At 34.9% G+C, this 20,916-nt stretch overlaps 1 protein-coding gene across 1 annotated transcript in view; it reads left to right on the plus strand.

Annotated features, from left to right (window-relative positions):
- Positions 1 to 6,247: 6,247 nt before the first annotated feature.
- The window catches only part of LOC138711644 (uncharacterized), a 76,194-nt gene continuing 61,525 nt past the window's right edge, over positions 6,248 to 20,916 (plus strand). The window contains exons 1-6 of the mRNA XM_069842776.1: positions 6,248 to 6,385; positions 9,262 to 9,470; positions 13,542 to 13,701; positions 15,777 to 15,894; positions 18,306 to 18,373; positions 19,940 to 20,094. Of these exons, the coding sequence (XP_069698877.1) occupies positions 9,262 to 9,470; positions 13,542 to 13,701; positions 15,777 to 15,894; positions 18,306 to 18,373; positions 19,940 to 20,094 (710 nt within the window). The 5' untranslated portion in view covers positions 6,248 to 6,385. The remainder of the gene's footprint in view (positions 6,386 to 9,261; positions 9,471 to 13,541; positions 13,702 to 15,776; positions 15,895 to 18,305; positions 18,374 to 19,939; positions 20,095 to 20,916) is intronic.

Below are 20,916 nucleotides of genomic sequence, written 5' to 3' on the forward strand. Positions count from 1 at the left end.
CCCTTGCCACTATGCGACATTTGTTAGGGACTACTTGAATGAAGTCTTTCCCAACCGGTGGATAGGACGAGGCGACCGTAGACCATGGGCAGCAAGATCCCCAGACCTTACCCCATTAGACTTTTTTGTACGGGAATTTGTTAAATACAAGGTCTACACAAGAAAAGTGTCTAACTTTTATGAACTGAAACAAAAAATTCGTGATGCAGTGTCACTAATCACACAAGAGTTTCTGCGAAATGCATTCCGTGAAACCGTGTCCAGATGGGAAATGTGCAGGGACATCAATGGACGACATGTCGAAAGGAACCAATGAGTGTGTATGAATGTGTTTGTAGTGTACAATCGTCTTATGAATACAAATATCATGAACTATATCGTTTTCATGAAAATAGTTTCTTATTTTATTGACACTCTGTATAACCTAGTGTTAAAGAGTTAGAAGACTATCGCCATTTGTAACAATTGTTGTGATAAGTGCGTAAGAAAGTGTAGTTCTGTAGTTAAACATTGCAAAAAAATTCTGTACGAAGCAATTATAGAATTAACAACACATTTTTAGCTTTACAATAATAGCCAATTACAGAAATGATGCTCATAAATAGTTCATTCTCTATTTGCAATACCCTTAGCCTACAACTCAAGAAAATAGGTATTTTACAGACAACTACAAATTAGTGTAACTCTGAAAATATTGGGAATAGGAGTTACGTTTATATGATATTTTTTTGCTCAAAATGTATTCGGAAATAAGCTCCGCAAGTGGCGCTAACTCCTCGTGAATCACCCTGTATTGTAACTTAACATATTTATTCAGGAAAGGTATTAATGAACACGAAATGAAGTGTATTAATACAAAAATATCAACTTGAAAAGTTTTTGTTTTCACAAATTGAGTTAAGACACTGAAAACATAATCGTTGACACCACGTATTTTACGAAAAAGAAAACTGTATATTTTTACTGAGGACAAAAATCAAGTTTTGGAAATTTTTGTCTTCTCTCTGTCTGTCTGGATGTTTGTTACCTTTTCACGCGATAATGGCTGAACCGATTTATATGAAAATTGCAATAAAATTTAAAGTTGTATAACTTAGATTTTAGGCTATATAACATTCAAAATAGTTTATTTGAAAGGGGGTTATAAGGGAGCCTGAATTAAATAAATCGAAATATCTCCCTTTTTATTGATTATCATGAAAAATGTTACATAACAAAACATTCTTTACAAATGATTTCCGGTAAGTTTTACTTTGTGCAAAATTTTGGTAGGACTGATATTTAACGAGGTACACGAGTGTTAAAATAACAATGCTTTTTATGTCATTGTCGCCTCAGATTATAGGACTAATAAAGATAAAACAAATGAATCTGCATTTATTTAAAGCGTTCTTCGACAACACTCGGATTAATATTAATTTAACAGCTCTTTTTATATGGATTATATTCATATGTGTTTATAATATACTAAAATTATAAAGAGCGAGTGTTTGTATGCTTGTATGAGGCAGTGTTAGGAAACTATTTAGGCCGAATCGATTTGGATAGTTCCTTCATCATTGTAAAGCGTAGTTCCTTCAGTGGACTTAGGCTTTATGTCACTACAGAAGCTCCTGAGTGAATTGAGGACTGGGATCAAATGCTTAGTAAGGTATGATTAAAACAGACACAGAAAACTTGGTACGCGGTCGAAAGTAACGATGAATGAGCGATATGCAGTTAAATTTAATGCTATTAGAAGGTAATAAGATTTTATGTCCGATTTGTGTTGCGCTTATTTATGAACCAATGATAAGGGTGGATGCGTATCATGTTAACTTTAATGTGTTTTTATTTATGTAAACAAAGATGCGCAGTGAGGCCAACACAAAAAATTACCTTCGTACCCAATCAACGCTATATTCATATTGGTTTCGAGTGGTTTGTTAAGGAATGTATTCAAGACTAATTTAGAAACATGTTAAAATAATTATTTTTGCACCAAAAGCGGATGCTCCCTGGACCAAATAGTTGTATATAGATGTCTTGATTTTGAACATGATATTTTAAAAGGTCAAATCACAATTTTTTATACTAAGGTAACGATTGAGGTATGGATTTAAAATTTGTGTTTGTGATTATAAGAAGACATTTAAAACATTTTATGGTAAATAATGACTCGTAACTCACCTAGAGATCTAGATATAGGCCTACCAGGAATGTTGAGCGCGGGAAAATTCGGAAACACCATTTTCTCTTACCTGAAAAAAGAACAACATATTTCAATGAAAAGTCACTTTATATTGCTTAAACGTTCCCTATAAATAAATTAATAAGGTATATTAGGCCTAGTTTAAAAACTCTCTTATCTTGAACTGGTAGTCAAATCCTCACATTATTTCACAACAAATAGCCTACACAACAGGAATAGATGGCCATTGGGATGGTGTCAACTTCTTTTGTTAACAAGTAATATCATCATTAGTATTTCAGCTATATCAATTTCGTCCAGAACTTCTTGTTTTATGTTTATTTCATCAACAAATGGGCTTCAAAACGTATCAACATTTAACATTTACCATTGTACACATAGCGATACAATAAATATGTCTTTCAGAAGATACTAAAAACTGTATGGTGTCATTTCAAATTGTTTTAGATGATGTTATAACTCCCACAACAATAGGCTAAAACATATTGCTTTTCCGTGAAAATATTCGTTTCTATACTTATACAAAGTATGATGTGTCTGAGTTTTTAGTTAAAAATCCCCGCATACAATTTTAATTGCAATTATCATTAATTAAATCTTATATCTTGGAACTTGAAATAAAATATAGCTTACATTATCAATTCTGATAATCGCATACGGATGTAGTACATAGGCCTAGGCCATTTTACGTGTTTTGTGTCGCTGTCATATGTATTACATATCCTTTTACATACACAATTTTCCAGACTTTCACGAAATGTATCTTGTGAAAAGTTTTAATATAAGCTTAGTAAAAGAAGAAAAACCTATTTGAAAGTTATGTGTATGAAAATTACGCTCACTTAACGACTTTGCACAAATAAATAGATAACCAAGTTGAAGCCGGTAAAGGTTTTAGAAGTAGAAAAGAAACGCAGTATTAGTTTTCAGTTTATTATTATTGGAGTACCGGATTAACACTTCATTTGATGTATGTTACAAATTTATGCCATGCGCTATTACCTATATCCATTAATTAAAAACGTAATTAATATTGCACTATGCAGCGTATAGACCTATACTCAAAATAGCATTCCTAATAAATATTAATTTCCATGCATAATTCAATAATAATAAATACTCATTCCATCAGCTGAAACCCGAGATAAAATGAAAACAATAAGTTCAATTTCATATGAGTGCCATATCACAGGCTATTGCGTTTGGTTTCAGTACTTGAGACTCTATACTGCGTTTCATAAACACTGCCTGTGAAGGAAGGGAGAAAATTAACTGCTACTCAAGCAATGGCAGAGTTCACATCTAACGTTTATTTCCAAAGTTGGGCGGTCTGAAGCGTTCTACTTTCGTTCAACTTTAAGATAAGTCTGGAATGTGACCTCTGCCATTGCTTGAGTAGCAATTATCCTTCTCCCTTCTTCTACAGGCAATGTTTACTTTGCCTGTCAGAAATTATGAAACGCAGTATAGATCATTGACAGTAAATGGAAATTGACTTGTATTAGGCAGAGACGTTGTAGAGAAGATTCTACCGGGGTACTATGCTCCATCTTACGCAATTCTAATAATCTGAGTAAATCACAACCGACATCACAACAGAAGAAATGAAAACTACTTTACCGTCCCATTTATTCAATAATAATAATAACAATAATAATAATAATAATAATAATAATAATAATAATAATAATATTTATTTGACAAAGTGTGTAGGGAAAAGGAGGGGGATATGAAATAACAGTTGATTTCTTCAATCCTATCGTCTAAAATATTCGTATAAAAAGAGTTTTTTTTTTAATTAAAATCTTACTACTAGCAATGAAACATTTAAGTCTACATATTGCAACATTCTTTTACGTAAAATTTTAACTTAAAATGTTACTGAATGAGAGGCACAACTCCTAACAACATTCTAAAGCCTACATTACAATAATATTTTATGTAAAATTTTTAATCAACATGTTACTGTTTCATGGGTACTGTTCTTAACGCAATGTTTAACCTCGTTTTACGATAATCTCTGTTATGCTATTTCAACTTAAAAAGCCGCTATAACTGTAACACAAGTACCGCTCTTAATGCAATGTTTAAGCTTATATTACTATAATCTTACAAGCAAACATTCTGATGGGAACAGATAAAAAAGTTAAATTTCTTTCTTCCACCATGTTATAGTAATAATGTCAAAAGAAGTGTTTATACAAATTTTGGCCACTCGAAAGCAATTACGAGGGCCGTAAAAAAATAAGTTCGCCTAGGGCCGTTAACAGAAAGAAAACAAAATTTCATTGCAAAAATATATTGGAACAGACACAGAAATTGTTGGGCTATTTTTCAATATATTCCCCACCGGAATTGAGACATTTGTCATATCACGGGATCGACAGAGAGGTGCAGACGGCTGTCAAACGCTGGTTCTGATCCCAGGCGGCTGACGTCTACCACACAAGGTTACAAAAATTGATTCCATATATTGTCATATATTTCAATTGCAGTGGGGGATATGTTGACAAACAGCACAACAATTGCTGTATCTGTTTCAATAAGTCTTTCCATGCAATTCTGATTTTTTTCTGTAAGCGGCCCAGGGAAAATCACTTTCTGGAAGGTCACGTAATTGCGGTCGAGTGGCCAAAATTTGTATAACCACTTCTTTTGACAATATTAACATGGTGGAAGAAAAAATTTAACTTTTTTATCTGCCCCCATCAGAATGTTTGCTTGTTATTTGTAAAATTTTAACTTAGGCTATAACATCAGCACAACTGTAACACGTAATGCAATGTTTAAGCCTATATTACGATAATCTTTGTTGTACTCGTAATATTTTAACTTAAAACACTGAAATAACTGTAACATAGGTACCGCTCTATCTACTTAAGAAACCGATACAACTGTGACACAGATACTGCACCAAATGAAATGTTTAACCCTATATTAGGCTTACAATAATCCTTGCTGTAAAATTTAACTTAAAACACCGATACTACTATAACACAGATACTGCGCTTGTGTCCAAGTGTACTTATCAATAAAATGTTTAAAGTTATTGTCCTCAACTTTGTTGAACTTTGGCCTGCACCATCATTTCATAACGATCTGTATTAACTTCGTCTGTAGATACTGAATTACCGAGTATTAGCCTAGTTGAAGGTAGATCGACAGACTCACTTCTTTCTTCATCGTACTTGTAGTTGTCCATATCGTGATCCTTATAGTGGTCCTAATTGTTGTCCTCATTGTGGTCGTTTATTGTCGTGGTCCTTGTCTTTGTCATGGTTTTTTTGTCTTTGTCGTGGTCGTTATAGCTATCCTTTTCGTGGTGTTTGTCGTGGTCCATGTCGTGATGCTTATTGTAGCCCTTTTTGTTTTTCATCTAGGGGCACTTATCGTCGTCCTTATTGTCTTCGTCATGGCCATGTATTTGTCATTTCGAAATCATGTTTTTTTCCCTCTTTCGGCAAATGATTTTCCTATAACACGGTATTTGAGTTGTTCGCAAAGTGTGAGAATTCAGAAATCTGGCAGCACATCGTTTGTCTCAAAATAGATCTATCAGAACTGATGAAACTTAGTTTTTTTCTAGCACTATTTACAATGTAAAACTACCGTTAACTTTCTGTCTCTGAATTTTTTAATCTGCATTTATACTTATATTTATCCAATGAAGAGTAAGCTGCATAAAAACAGAGTGAGTCAAAGAACTCAGTTTCATAATGCTGAAGATTGCGATGTTGATGGTGATTATTAACGATGATGATGGTGACGACGACAACGGCGACGACTACGACGATGATGATGATGATGATGATGAAAGAAGTGACGAATGTACTGAAGTTGATCCTAACACAACTCAATTTGGCGAATTTCAATAGGTATAAAAGAAATGGCATTAAGAGATCCAGTTCTCCCTTGTTTCAAGCATGATTTACAATTCACGGTCTGTCTCTATAATCCCGCTTGTAATCTCTTTAATACTGTTACAACATAAAAAAGAATGTTGAGGTAAATCATACCTATTTTGCACGTAATGCATTTCTTTGATAAAGTTATCTATAAGTATACCAGCAAGTGTGTTTGACCTCATCTTTCTCATACATATTTTTCCACAAAAGAAAGTCTGAATAGTTCGTTGAAATTACCCAACACTGTTGTATCTTGTATACAATTTCAGTACTCTACCTTGCAGAGTTGGTGAGTAGAAATTTGTTATATAGATCTATGTGTCACATTCTCAGTTCTTCCTTTGTTAATAGGCCTATGTGACTCTTTGTTCAACGTTCCCTTTAAGTAAAAAGGCTATTCAGGAACTATAATTTCATAACTTTAATTGTTAATATTGATTTAACGCCCGGTTCCAGTAATAGACGTTCACTTACTTACTTACAAATGGCATTTAAGGAACGCGCAGGTCCATTGCCGCCCTCATATAAGCCCGCCATCGGTCCCTATCCCGTGCAAGATTAATCCAATCTCTATTATCATATCCCACCTCCCTCAAATCCATTTTAATATTATCCTCCCATCTACGTCTCGGGCTTCCCAAAGGTCTTTTTCCCTCCGGTCTCCCAACTAACACACTATATGCATTTCTGGATTCGCCCATACGTGCTACATGTCCTGCTCATCTCAAACGTTTGCATTTAATGTTCCTAATTTTGTCAGGTGAAAAAAAAACAATGCGTCCAGTTCTGCGTTGTGTAACTTTCTCCATTCTCCTGTAACTTCATCTCTCTTAGACCCAAATATTTTCCTAAGAACTTTATTCTCAAACACCCTTAATCTCTGTTCCTCTCTCAAAGTGAGATTCCAAGTTTCACAACCATACAGAACAACAGGTAATAACACTGTTTTATAAATTCTAACTTTCCGATTTTTTGACAGCAGACTACATGACAAATCTTAACTGAATAATAACACGCATTTTCCATATTTATTCTGCGTTTAATTTCCCCTCGAGTGTCATTTATATTTGTTACTGTTGCTCCAAGATATTTGAATTTTTCCACCTCTTAGAAGGATAGATCTCCAATTTTTATATTTCTATTTCTTACAATATTCTGGTCACGAAACATAATCATATACTTCGTCTTTTAGGAATTTATTTCCAAACCTATCGCTGTACTTGCTTCAAGTATAATTTCCCTAATCGTTTGTGAATTTTGTCCTAACCTATTCACGTCATCCCCATAGACAAGAAGCTGATGTAATCCGTTCAATTCCAAACCCTGTCTGTTATCCTGAACTTTCCTAATGGCATTTTCTAGAGCGAAGCTAAAAAGTAAAGGTGATAGTGTATTTCCTTCCTTTAGCCTGCAGTAAATTGAATAAGGATCAGATAGAAACTGTCTTATATGGACTCAGCTGTACGTTTCACGTAATAGAAGCTCACACACACACACACACACACACACACAAATTGTAAGTGTAATTCTTTATTTATTCTTCTTTTTAACTGCAAAAACTATGAACGATAATGAGAATTAAGGACTAATTACGACTAAAATCATAAATCCACTTGTAAATTACTCAAAAGTATCTTAGAAAATATAAAGTTATAATTGAAAAACAATTCTTAATTTCTTTGAACAAGAGAATAATAAATTAAGCTGACTTGGAGACGCGCAATGCAATATTATAGATATTTTAAACTAAATTTGAATGAGATGGAATTAATACTCCACATTGTAAGTTTTATTGTTTGTTTAGTAGAAGTTTAAGATGAAACTTCCTGCATCAAAGTTTTCCATTTTGTCAGTCACGTTCTGTTCTCTATTTACAGTGGGTGATCGTAATATTAGGGCCAATTCATTCATTCATTCATTCATTCATTCATTCATTCATTCGGCTTTGCGAACTCTTAACGTAATAGTATACTCATAATTCAGTCTAACTTAATAATTCGCCTCTTCATAAATTAAACGTCAATTCAAGCACAGAGTAAGTAATTAAACTGGAAAGTCACAGGAATAATGGCTTAATCAGTTATGTACCTGGTTTTAATGAGTGCACTGATTCTATAATTAACATGGAGGTTTGAGATAATTATTCTGCCTGAGATGAGACTACAATTCACTCTTGCTCCACTCCTATTTCACTGAATAATTTAATGAAAATCCATTTCTTTCCAATAGCTAATTATCGGAAAGGATATACTCATCCTGCCTGTAATATTAGGCGTAATTATTTAATCCTTAAACTCAACTACACGTCGGCCTAATCCTAAATTTACACGCCAAGAATGAAGACGTTTCACGTAATCCAAAGGGTTCCATAAATTCAATGTCACCTTTTTAATCGATCTAAGCAATATAAAAGCCTTCATAAACGATGAGATGAGAAGCGTCATTGTAAATGTTCCCTAAAAATATCTTTCTGATTATAGACGACATTTAGAGACGATAAATAATAATTCTAATTTTGTTATCATTATTATTATTTTAAATGTACTTTAAAATATAACTTAATACAGTACAGCATCGATTATCCGAAACAACTGGGGACGGGGGGGGGGTGTTCGGGTAACTGATTTTTCGGATAACCGATCATTTACAAAAAAAATTGTAGCGGTGTCATAGGAGCAGTATGAAACAAGGAAACACTGATACTAAACACAAAACTGTACATACGGTATATATTTTGTATCACACGTCTTACAAATAACACAGAGAACTGAGTAGCCTAGATTGGCAAGTTCAAAATGGTCATTAAAGTAGGTCTACAGTTTAGGAAAAGAAGTCCAATTTCTTTTTTCTAGCTTCAGAGATGAGACTCGTTTTTTGCCGCTAAATCTCGCAAACAGCGCTAGTGAAACTTCTACATGGCGCGCGCGCAAATCTCAATTTGCCGCTGAAACGCTTTCCGTTAACCGATGTTTCGGTTGATCGATATTCGGATAATCGATGCTCTACTGTAGTAGACTAAAAGAAGTAATGAGTAAATAACTTTTTTTTTCGTTAGCTACAACTAGACAGTAGTTGTTCCTGGTCATTATATTCCGAATAATTAATACAGTAAGGAAATTGTTTACTGCCATTCATCCAATTTAATTTTTCCATTGCTGATTACAGATGAATTCCACAAATATCCGTGCCGGCACCGAGAATGAACTCTTCTTCGGGTGGCTGGACTTCACCATATTTGGGTGCATGCTTGGATTATCCACACTCATCGGTATATATTTCGGATTTTGGGGCAAGAAGGAAGATACTCCGAAAGAATATCTTCATGGTGGGAAGACAATGAGTACTCTTCCCGTAGCGATGTCGCTTATATTCTGGTAAGACAAATAAAACCGAACAATAAGGTTTATAATATTCTCTTAAGAGTTCATGTAGCCTGAATGTAGAATTCATTTGCTATATTCATTGCGGGATTCTGAAACTTGAATTATCTTCCAGATTCAGAATTTTGTCAAACATAGAAAATTGTTTACATTTATTTACGATGGCCTAACTAGTTCTGCTATTAGTAAGGCACGGATTCTCAGGTTTTGACCCATTTTATTATTTTGAATTGAATTCGAATTCTGTAAGAATTGTATTGTATAATTACAAACTAAATAATTCAAGGGAAAGGATATTAACATTCAAATTTTTTCCTAATTGAAGCATAATTTTATACTGAGTATGTAGAAATATTATTGCTGCAAAAAATTAAATTCAAAATTAGTTCTTGAAAACAAAAATGAACAACCAAATTTTGAAATAAATACAAACATACAGTGATTCATTACAATTGGTAAAATGCAGTCATTTTTAAAGATAAATTCATATTTCCTAAGCATTATTATTCCTATAGGCCTAATCACGTTCTTTAAAATAATTAGCGCACAATTTTGATGGTGAATAAAAATGTTTCCTTAGTAAGTTTGAATAATATTTATTTTTTTGCCTTATTTTGCAAGAATTTGTGTCATAACTTGGTATTTTCAGGGCATAGATATATGCATATTTCCAGAGCTTTTATGTAATAAAAATCAGAGCCCTAATGATGATAGGCTTATAGGCCTAGATAGTGACTTTGTAACCGCCGATCTTGAGGTGAACCAAAAATTATCTCTAGGCCTAACTAGGCCTATTTTGTATATTTAATTTTCATTGAATGATATTTACACAAAAAATTAATTATGCTTTTCAGCGCATTATTTTAGTTGTTCTTGACTGCGTTTTTAGTTGGAAAATTATTGTAATACTGCAAGTTGCCAGATAGGTCTTTTCACGCTCCGGTTTGAACGCATACATAGCCTATCGTTTAAAATACACTACAAAGTACACACATTTTCTGTCTTTGTCTTCGGGTAAGGGCAATCTATGAGAACAGTTGTCATTTCTTCCCAACACAAAAACATCCCGTCCGCACACATCAACCAATAGGAACGCAGAGTCATCGTCTCTAGTCTATTATCGTGTCGAGCTTAAGTGCAGTGTTACTCCAAAATCGTCTTCTATATTTCCCGGAGTAGGTATTTCAAGTTAGGCCTATAGTATTGTGTTGTTCATTCATACATACATACATACATACATACATACATACATACATACATACATACATACATACATACATACATACATACATACATACATACATACATACATACACAGGGTGTTTCCGAGGTGGTGTTACAAACTTTCAAACTTTCAGGGATGATGGCGAAGGGCACATATATCAATTTGAGATAAGGAACCATTGCCCGGAAATGACTGAGTCGAAAGTTATAAGGAAACATAGTTGTGTGGAAATGGAATTGTAATTTGGCACCACGTACCCTCCTTCCCTTAACCTTTGGACAGTCGTGGAAAGATAGTATGGACCGGATGTCTCCTACGTGGGTACTTGTCCCGATACAATCTGTGAGCTTGTGTACTCTTCCCATTGGATCATCCGTATTCGAAAATCAGGTCTGCTTATTCCGCTCTCGTGTACTCCTCCATTTCACTAGGACTGATCGACTGGACACTGCAACTTGTACACACACACACTCTCTGTCTACAGACGTGCATATCAGGACCGACCATGTCCATTACACATTACGCTATCTGCATTGCTTTAGTGTAGTTTCCTGTCCCCATCCCTCAGACAGCGCACTGAATGGAATACTGTAAATAGACAACGTAAACAACGTCAGATGAATACAGTAGGCTATGAGTAATATGTACAGATAAATACACATAAATAAGGTGTACAGAGGAATAAAATTATTTCATTTCCACAGAACTACTTTTGCTTGTAACTTTCGACTCGGTCATTTCCGGACCAGGGTTCCTTATCACAAATTGATACATGAGCCCTTCGCCATCATCCCTGAAAATTTGTAACTCACCTCGGAAGCACCCTGTGTATATATATAGAGAGAGAGAGAGAGAATACAAATGATGCAAGTACAAAAATTAAACATTTGCTAATTTAATGTTTAATAAGTGCAGCAGTGTAAGATCTTTCTAAATTAATAATAGAATGAATCTAGGCCTATTATTTAATAGTTTGACCATAGGGCCTAGATGTAGCCCTTTACCACAACACTGAAACACATTGCCATTTTTTAAAAGACAAGTGAAGCAAGTCCACCTCACTCGGCAACGTGTGCTGCTTACTTTGCTGTTTGTTTTTTGTTCAGTAGGCTAATTATTAGTGCTATTTTCCTTTGTGGCCTGAATTTAAAATTATTATATTTAGTTGTTTATTTTACGACGCTTTATCAACTGTTATGGTTATCTAGCGTCTGATAATTGATTTATTTTAGTAGGTTATTTTACGACACTTTATCAACATCTTAGGTTATTTAGCTTCTGAATGAGATGAAGGTGATAATGCGGTGAAATGAATCCGGGGTCCAACACCGAAAGTTACCCAGCATTTTCTCAGATTGGGTTGAGGAAAAACCCCGGAATAACCTCAACCAGGTAACTTGCCAAAACCGGGAATCAAACCCGGGCCACCTTGTTTCGAGGCCAGACTCGCTAACCGTTATTCCACAGGTATGGACTGTAGGTGATAATACTAGCGAGATGAGACCTCTAATAAATAGTAAGGAGAAATGCGGTGGATGGCTTCGAAGAACATAAAATTAAAATAAAATAAATATAGGCTAATCTTTGTCGTAAACATTTCCGAGACATGTGTTCGATTTGACCATATGCAGGACGACAGAGTGTCTAAAAAATAAACTGACAAAATTTTGTAGATGGATCTTTAATTAAAAGGACACGAAAGTGAAAGGTTCCAATCTTCGAACTCAAATTATAATTCAGATTTCAAATAAATAAAATGATTAGACAGTGTGTTGGTGTAGGGTATACATCATACGTACTGCACATTTGTTTACTATAAGCTTACTCCGTTTCTGGAATCTATAGAGGATAGGAGACGAAACAAGTCCTTTGCGCAAGTGGTGAACGGAGGGGACTAGTCCAATGACCCACTTTGGGGGGGGAAGAATTATTTGCATTGAGCGAGCGTCTACAGAGAGGAGATTACTTCTATCTGAACTCAGGATGCCACTGCGCATCTTAATCCTTAGCGACTACGAGCCGATGCAGCCTGCAACACACTCTCGCACTGCTAGGCTCCGTGTCCACTCAAATGCGCTGTCTAGCTTTACAGATTCCAGAAACGGAGTTTACTAGCTTCACACTCTTCAACTTATAACGTGCCTTGGAATCAGAGGACAGATCTCCATACACTGTCTAATCCAAGTTTCCAAAATTTCACCTATTAAAATTGAAAAACATTTGAGTGAATAGAAACATAACGTCGAAAATTCCAAAATTTCACCTATTAAAATTGAAAAACATTTGAGGGAATAGAAACATAACGTCGAAAATGTCTTTCCTACCAATAACATAGCCTAGGTTATATCCTTTTACTTCTTTACGCGTTTCAGGTATTATTTAACGTTCATTATTGGGATTGGGCTTTAACAAATTCACAAAATGACAACGAAAATTATTTTTAAAAGGACTCTACATTTTCACTTTCTTTACACTGTGGCTACTATCACAATTTATTTTGTCGGTCTACTTTTTTAGGAATTCTGTATATCAATTTGTGTATCAATGTAGGAAACCTACGCGATAGCAGTAAGTTAAAGTCTATAGTTGTTTAGTCAACTGACCGAAGACATGTTTGAACCTCATAAGTGTCACCAATAAGGCATTACTCATGGAGCAACTTAGCCAGCAATAATAATATGGTTGGATGGTCAGTTCCTTTCCATCTTCATTGCAATTATTGCTGACTAATAACGTATTACACTAATCTATCATATAATATTAGAAATTGTTTTATAAGTTCGTAACTCTTAACATCTTTTGGAACACTATGTACAATGTCAATTTGAACTGATTCACAGCTTCTTATCCGGAGTGACTTCCCTGGGTGTCCCCACAGAGATCTACATGTACGGCACTCTATATCTGTGGGTATGCGTGACCTCTATTCTACTAGGAATCGGCAACTACTACATCTTCCTGCCCGTGTTCTACGAGTTACAACTCACATCGACTTATGAAGTACGTATGTATAACTGGGAAGAATGTAAGCCTATCTTAGTTCAAAATGCACAGAGGGTAAGGCACTTCCTATCTACCGCCGACCGCTACAGAGCAGATTATAAAATCATGGCGTTAATTATATATAATAACTTTCAATGCCTTTCGCATTTTGCCATTCGTATTACCAAAGCAGTAAAACAAATGTCTTTCTGTTTTTGCGAGTAAAACTGCAAATATGCTTAGGAGTGATTTGGCCAATTTCGGCAGAGACGAAACCAACTGATATTGTGTTCCTGTTGATTCTTGGTTAGCAAAGACAAGAACTTACTGCAACAAAATTTACCGCCGAATGTGAACTTCAAGGTTAAGCTGATCCCGCCTGGTCGTAAGTCAAGATCCAGCCTCTTGATGTCTATTTCTTCATGCCTCATAAAAACTTCGTAAATTATGTGACAGACCTTGTCATATACGACACTGATGAATTCAATATATCTGATCCCGAGAGAATTTTCTGAAACTTCAAGTCTTGACATGTTAACAGTTTATGGCAGAGATCTTCAAGCCATTTATCAGGTTTGCTTCCTTTAGATGCAGTTAGACACGGACACCGCTGGAGTATTGTTTTGAAGCATTCACCGGCGATCATTGTTCGAAGTGTAACGGATTGAGAGTATTTAGATGTGCTACGTTTTGTTTACAGCACTGTGTCATCAAATAGTTGTCTGTGGCATGTTGAAAAGCATAAGTAATTATAGTACACCGTGGACAGAACAACCAGAAGCTTCAGTGACGTCACTACAGAAGAGCCTACACACAGCAGAATTGTTCGTTGCACTACAAACTGAAAACGTTGACCACTTACTTTCACTGATCCAGCTGCGCTTTCACTATACAATAACTTCCGTTCAGAAAATGTTTTGCAGATGAATGGTACCGTACCTGCTAGTGCGGGAGGAGGGGGTGGTCGGACCGATAAAAGTAACGGCCTCCAAGTTCTAGATGTTCTGTCCCCGGTGTAAGTGTCTTAATATTTCTAACTTTTCTTCAGTATATGGGAATATTAGTAAAAAGTACTCTTCTCTAGTATACTCCATTGCATGTTTATAGCCTTATACATCTTCAACCCCTTGACATGGGCAGCTAGTTTTTTTCGGAATGAATAAGTCTTTAGTAGATTTTTAAACTGCAATAAGTTACATCCTTCACTGCGAGTTGCATTTTCGGAAGGGTCCCTTATTAGACAAAAGAACACGAATAAATGTCAAGCTCTTTTCGCATGAAGAGTGATTTTATTCAATTACAATACTTGAGTTCACACTGAAAAATCAACAAGGGAAGAGATGCAAAGAGATCCATTGGAAACATTACCACACCTTCACCCAGACTACCTACTACAGATAGATTTAGATAGATAGATTTATTGATATTAGTTCACAAAAGTAGAAAACTTAATAATTTAACAAAAAGATCTATGTACAAATGTAGTTAGGGGAGAGTCGGGTAGTATCGGACATCGGGTAATATCGGACAGTGCGTTTCTTTCATCTACCACCATATGGTAGTACCTGAATGACATGGTTACGTTTCTCTTTGCGACATCGCAGAAACGTAACCATGTCAATTAGGTACTATCATCGTGTGGTAGATGAAAGAAACTCACTGTCCGATATTACCCGATGTCCGATACTACCCGACTCTCCCCTATACATAATAAATATACAATTTCCTAAACTAATTAATTTATCGCAAATCTCAATAATTTATTGGTTCAAACTTGCACTTACGTCTGACTACCTACTGTAAGATTTCCATAATTTTGGAGATATTAAGACAAAACTGAAGAGGACCACATATCCATCGGACTAAGCGGTGCAAAATTCTGTTAAACAATGGTTATCCTCTAGGCCTCAGGAAATGGATGATGTTACAGCGCGAGAAATGTGTTAACCATGGCGAGTATTAAGCTGGAAGATTAATTTCTATTAAAGATGGCGAGATTCAGTTGAACAACCTAATATTTGCTAATAACAATTATTTATGTGTAAGTATTTATCTTAGTTTGTGTCTGAACGGAATAACTTGGGATGTTTCAGTACCTGCAGCTGCGTTTCAACAGGAATGTCAGAGTCATAACATCACTGTTGTTTACAATTGGGGTTGTTATGTACGTCCCTGTGGTACTCTACGTTCCGGCACTAGCTTTCAGCCAAGGTAAAGAAAAAAGTGTTTACTTCACTAATATAATTACATCTTTACACATACGCCACAATCTATGGTCTGTCCAAAACTACTTCCGTTCAACCATTCAAATCAACCAATCACGAGAGACGCGTAACCATGGTAACGGGACGGTGTTGCCGTATCTATGTTTACAAGTTACACGTGAATACCATGGCCTAGTGGTGAATACAGTGCCCGGAATGACTTTTGAATTGGCTGGTTAGCGCGTGCTATGTGTGAATTAAATATTGTTTAGTTTTGTTGTTGTTTTAGTGTATCGATAATTAATGTGTTTAACTTATATTACACGTATTATTTTCGTTGTCATTGGTGGAGTGTGTGGCTATAATGTGTTTTCTAATGCCAGTGAGAGTTTCTAAACAGGTGACTTGTGCAATGTCGGAAGGAAAGAAGGAAGAAAAGGCAAGCATAGAACAAAGAATATTGTACAAGGTGTCCCGTTAGAGAGTCAAGCGCGAGAGATGGTGTGTAACGTAAGAGAGTATTTTGAGAGGGAAAAAGATAATGGCGGGCCTCTTTTACTTTTGGCGCAAATCGTAATGAGAACTGCTGCTTGTGTTAAAATTAATAAGAGCACTGTTATCGATATTGGAAAAGAAAAATATTTTTACAGTTTACAATTTTTTCAACGCTTTTCTCACAATATTACATTGAAGAATACCGGCACTTATAAAAGTTAAGGTTTCGTGTTAAATTTAAACCTGTCCTTTCGACGCTTTTCTAACGGTATTACATTGAAGACGACTACTATTAGTTACTACTACTACTGCTGCTGCTGCTGCTGCTGCTACTACTTCTTATAATAATAGACTAATAAAAATAATAATGTGCACCATTTTAATGCTTAGTGTTCAACAAATTGTTTAGAAATATATGTGTTCATTCAGCCGTTCACTACTGCGCTCTATCGGCAGCCCGCTCGCTTGCAAGAAAGATGGGCAACATGACAACATTGCTCCCCCTTCTCTGTCAGCTGTCAAGTCGGAAGTAGTTTTGGTCAAGATTATGTTTTTACGTATATTGTCGTACTTTTTACTAATTTACAGAATATCAATAACAACCTCATAAAATTACTTACAAAAAACACTCCCAAAAATAATATACACTTATGAAAAAAAATAAATAAAAAATTATTTGATTAACAATATTTTCACCGTTACAATTACACATATATAAAACTAAATATAAACATTTACATAGAGATAAAAAATTTTACAGAGAAAAAATTCGTGCAAAGGATCAAGATATATTTTATGTTTTATCCTCCTGAGACCTGAGACATTTGTTGTTTTATTTTTAAAGTTCAATGTAATGTCTGCACTTCAAAAAGTCACAGAAATGAGGGAAAATGCTTAAATAATTCTGTAGGTTACAGTTAGTTCACAAATGCAGGTATAGGCCTGTTATACTATACTCGGGAAGATAGCTACTGCATGTTGGCAGATTGTGTAAATGCTCTCTCTCTTCCCCTCCCCTACCAGATCTCGCAGTAACACGCATATAAACATGATAGTGTCACCCTCGGAGACAGCGGTATTCCTGTTTGTCCCGAGTAATACTTCATACATGATTATAAAGTAGGCTGTACATATATACGTTGTAGTATTAAAACTACTTGAACATATAATATGACCCGGAAGTATTAAATCAGGTATGAATATTCTTAAAAAAAACTATATATTCTGAAAGTCTATTTCAAAAGAAAGTCACAAGTCTTAAGAAAACACAATATGTTAGGCCTATTATTTCATCTCGATATATCATCCATCTCAAAAGTTATAACAAGAAAAACACAATGCAGCGTCGGTTATGCGACCACCCGAACGGCAATGTATGTAGCTACCTTTTCCGATTTATGAGTAAATTCTGTTATTGTAACGGTTAAATAATGAATCCATTCTTCATTCTACTTAATATGATCTGCACTATTTACATCAAACGTAATCATGATCAGAATTGCACACGAGATTTGCTCATACGGGTATTCCTGATTATTATTATTATTATTATTATTATTATTATTATTATTATTATTATTATTATTATTATTATTATTATTGTAGTTTTTATATCAGAAAGCAAGAATAGTTTCAAATGATGACATGTTGAGTATACTTACCTCTATGTGGTCCGTGTTAGAATTGACACACTCACAAGAGAATTTGTATACATATTACTCTGCAGAATGGGATTGCACAGGGGAAATGAGGATATATAGGAATTTTCATAACTTTCCGAATAAATGTGGGTTACGAAAACATGCCCCTGAATAATAATTAGGGAAATATATATCGTACTTAATAAGCTGATTCCAATAATTTCTTAAACTGTTATGTAATAAGAAAGTTCAAGTCACTCATTGATACTTTTATTTTTTGCAGTTAGTGGTATAAATGTTCACTACATCACCCCAATTATTGCCGTAATATGCATATTCTACACGATGGTGGTGAGTATGTTCAAACGCTCTAAATAGAGGAACTTCAATATATGTAGTCTGATATGAGATTTACGTCAGTGAGAGATATGGAGTGTTTACAAATTAGCAGTTATACACCATAAGTTATTTCATATGCACTAAGTATAATAAAGTAATGGTATACAATGTATAATTCATTCGTTCATTCATTCATTCATTCATACATTCATTCATTCACAGTGTCCTGCCCAAGGACAGTTCCTTCACTGCAAACCCAGCATTCTCAGTCTTTCCTATTTTCTTCCTTCCTTTTAGTGTTACATTACCCATTATTAAATTTTTTTTTCAGAGCTGTTCATTTTTGTTAAGCCCATTTTATTACATTTTCTGCTGAAATTTATTTTTGTATATACTTAAAAATAAATATGAATTCAATGTGAGAGAAAATGCGACAGTAGTAAGCCATAATCAATAATGTATTAATTATACACACAGCACTTACACGTGACAATAGCAAATTAAAATTAGTTAGAAATCAAAATTTATATTCCAATACTTCAATACATGTTTAGTGAATTTGTTACGCATTTCAAGATTTTCTTTACAGTTCAATACGACTTGGGAAAGTCCATTTCACTGTTTCGACACATTTCATTCTTCGAGTTTTTAGCCCTTCTTAAAGTTACTTCGTATAGCAGGATATAATTTTCTATCGAAATTCTGCTATAAAATTTCGTTTCTTATTAATAACAAGTATTTATATAATGCGTTTTATAAGACAGTTTATAAAGAGGGCATTTTATAATAATCAGCACGTAAATATTAAGAAGGTGTAAGTGCTAACATAGGGATTAGGTAAGTTTCTAGCTACTACAACTGGAAATCAATTTATAACCAACTATACTTATTTCTAGTTCCTTACGCTATCTCTCGCATTGTTAAAAATATTCAAGTATATGACTTGCCACTTCTATCATACTTTCATCACAGAAATAAATGCTTAGTCGAATGGAGTGTTGTGTTTGATGAATCGACAGATGCAACCATAGAGTGTGTAAGGATACTCACAGGAAAATGAGATCCTACAGACTTCAGTAAACATCACTAAGATAGTAGTAGTGAAAGCAATAAGCCTCAGGGTGGTCTCCTACCTCAAGGTAAAGAAATGACCTAAACATTTAGAAACGCCTTCGACAGTTGAAATCAAACGTGAACATACAGTAATTCATAATTTGTCTAACTTCTGCCATTTGAAAATGTAAACAATAGAAAGATTTCGTGGCATTTATTAATCTCATTAAAATAGTAATTAACTTATATAAAATATCACATTGCCACTGTCAGATTCAATCTTAAACAAACCTAACGTCAAAGTCGTATTTGTGTTCCACTGAATAGCAAAATACGTCACATATCTCCGTGTATTTTTTTTTTCGAAAATCTACGGAATACAATAAATGAAATAAAAATGAAACATATCTTCATTACGTTACATACGATAACTTCACACATATCGTAACTGCTAAAACCTATTCATTCACTAGTGTAAGGACTTCTTTTTAGCAACATTAAAATTAGTACTCAAACTATTTGCAGGGCGGAATCAAAGCTGTGGTGTGGACGGACTTCCTACAAGGCTTCATGATGGTGGGATCGAGTGTTGTTGTCGCATGCCTGGGTCTCATTCACGTCGGCGGATTCGGAGAAGTATGGAGGAGAAATGAGGAAGGAGGACGGATAAGGTTTTTTGAGTTAGTAATGTATTCTGTACCCAATACACAACTTTTACCACATTGGATAAATAAATGTCTTAAAATTGTATTAGTCGACACGTTAAAAGTGTTAAAATTTAAAATAGGTTATATATCTGAGACAGACGGCCCGTTTCGATGCCGGTGCTGCGTCATCTTCAGTTTCCTACGAACTACTGTACTATTTTTAATTTTAACACTTTTAACGTGTCGACTAATACAATTTTAAGTTTTTAAACAAAGTGTTAACGTGAAATAGAATCAATGAAATAAAATGTCTTTGCTTTCTCACATTAAATAAATGAATGTCTTTGCTTTCTCACTACATTCATTATAATGGTGAAATAATTTGTTTTTGTAAAATATAAATTTCGATTACCATTGAACACAAACATTCAACATCTCTGACGTCGAACATTTTTTTTTCCGAGGACGGCCCAAAGACAAGAACCGCTGACTTAGACTTATTGTGAAACATCCTTATATTGGAATGTTTTTAGTAGAGTCCTTAGGGTCCAATTTTCTTTAAGCACGTGATTAACTGCTTGGTGCCATGTTATCAGTTCTGACGAAGCCCGTGAATAGACAGTAGGTAGAAACTCCCTCCGTTTGCCTGTAAATATGCCGTCGCCTCAGATTGACGTCATCTGTTCGAAATTCACATGTTTGTGCCCTGCTGCATCCTTTGACGTGAGGATGGCGGCACCGTAGGTTCCTCGATTCACCAAGGCGCTGTCTGTCCGAGGAAGCCACAATCCCCGGTCTGTCGTAGTCCGCTGTAGAAGACGGATGACACTTGTAGGCGAATCCCGGAACCACGTC

Source organism: Periplaneta americana, chromosome 13, assembly GCF_040183065.1.
Source record: "Periplaneta americana isolate PAMFEO1 chromosome 13, P.americana_PAMFEO1_priV1, whole genome shotgun sequence".
Classification (NCBI taxonomy): Eukaryota; Metazoa; Arthropoda; class Insecta; order Blattodea; family Blattidae; genus Periplaneta; species Periplaneta americana.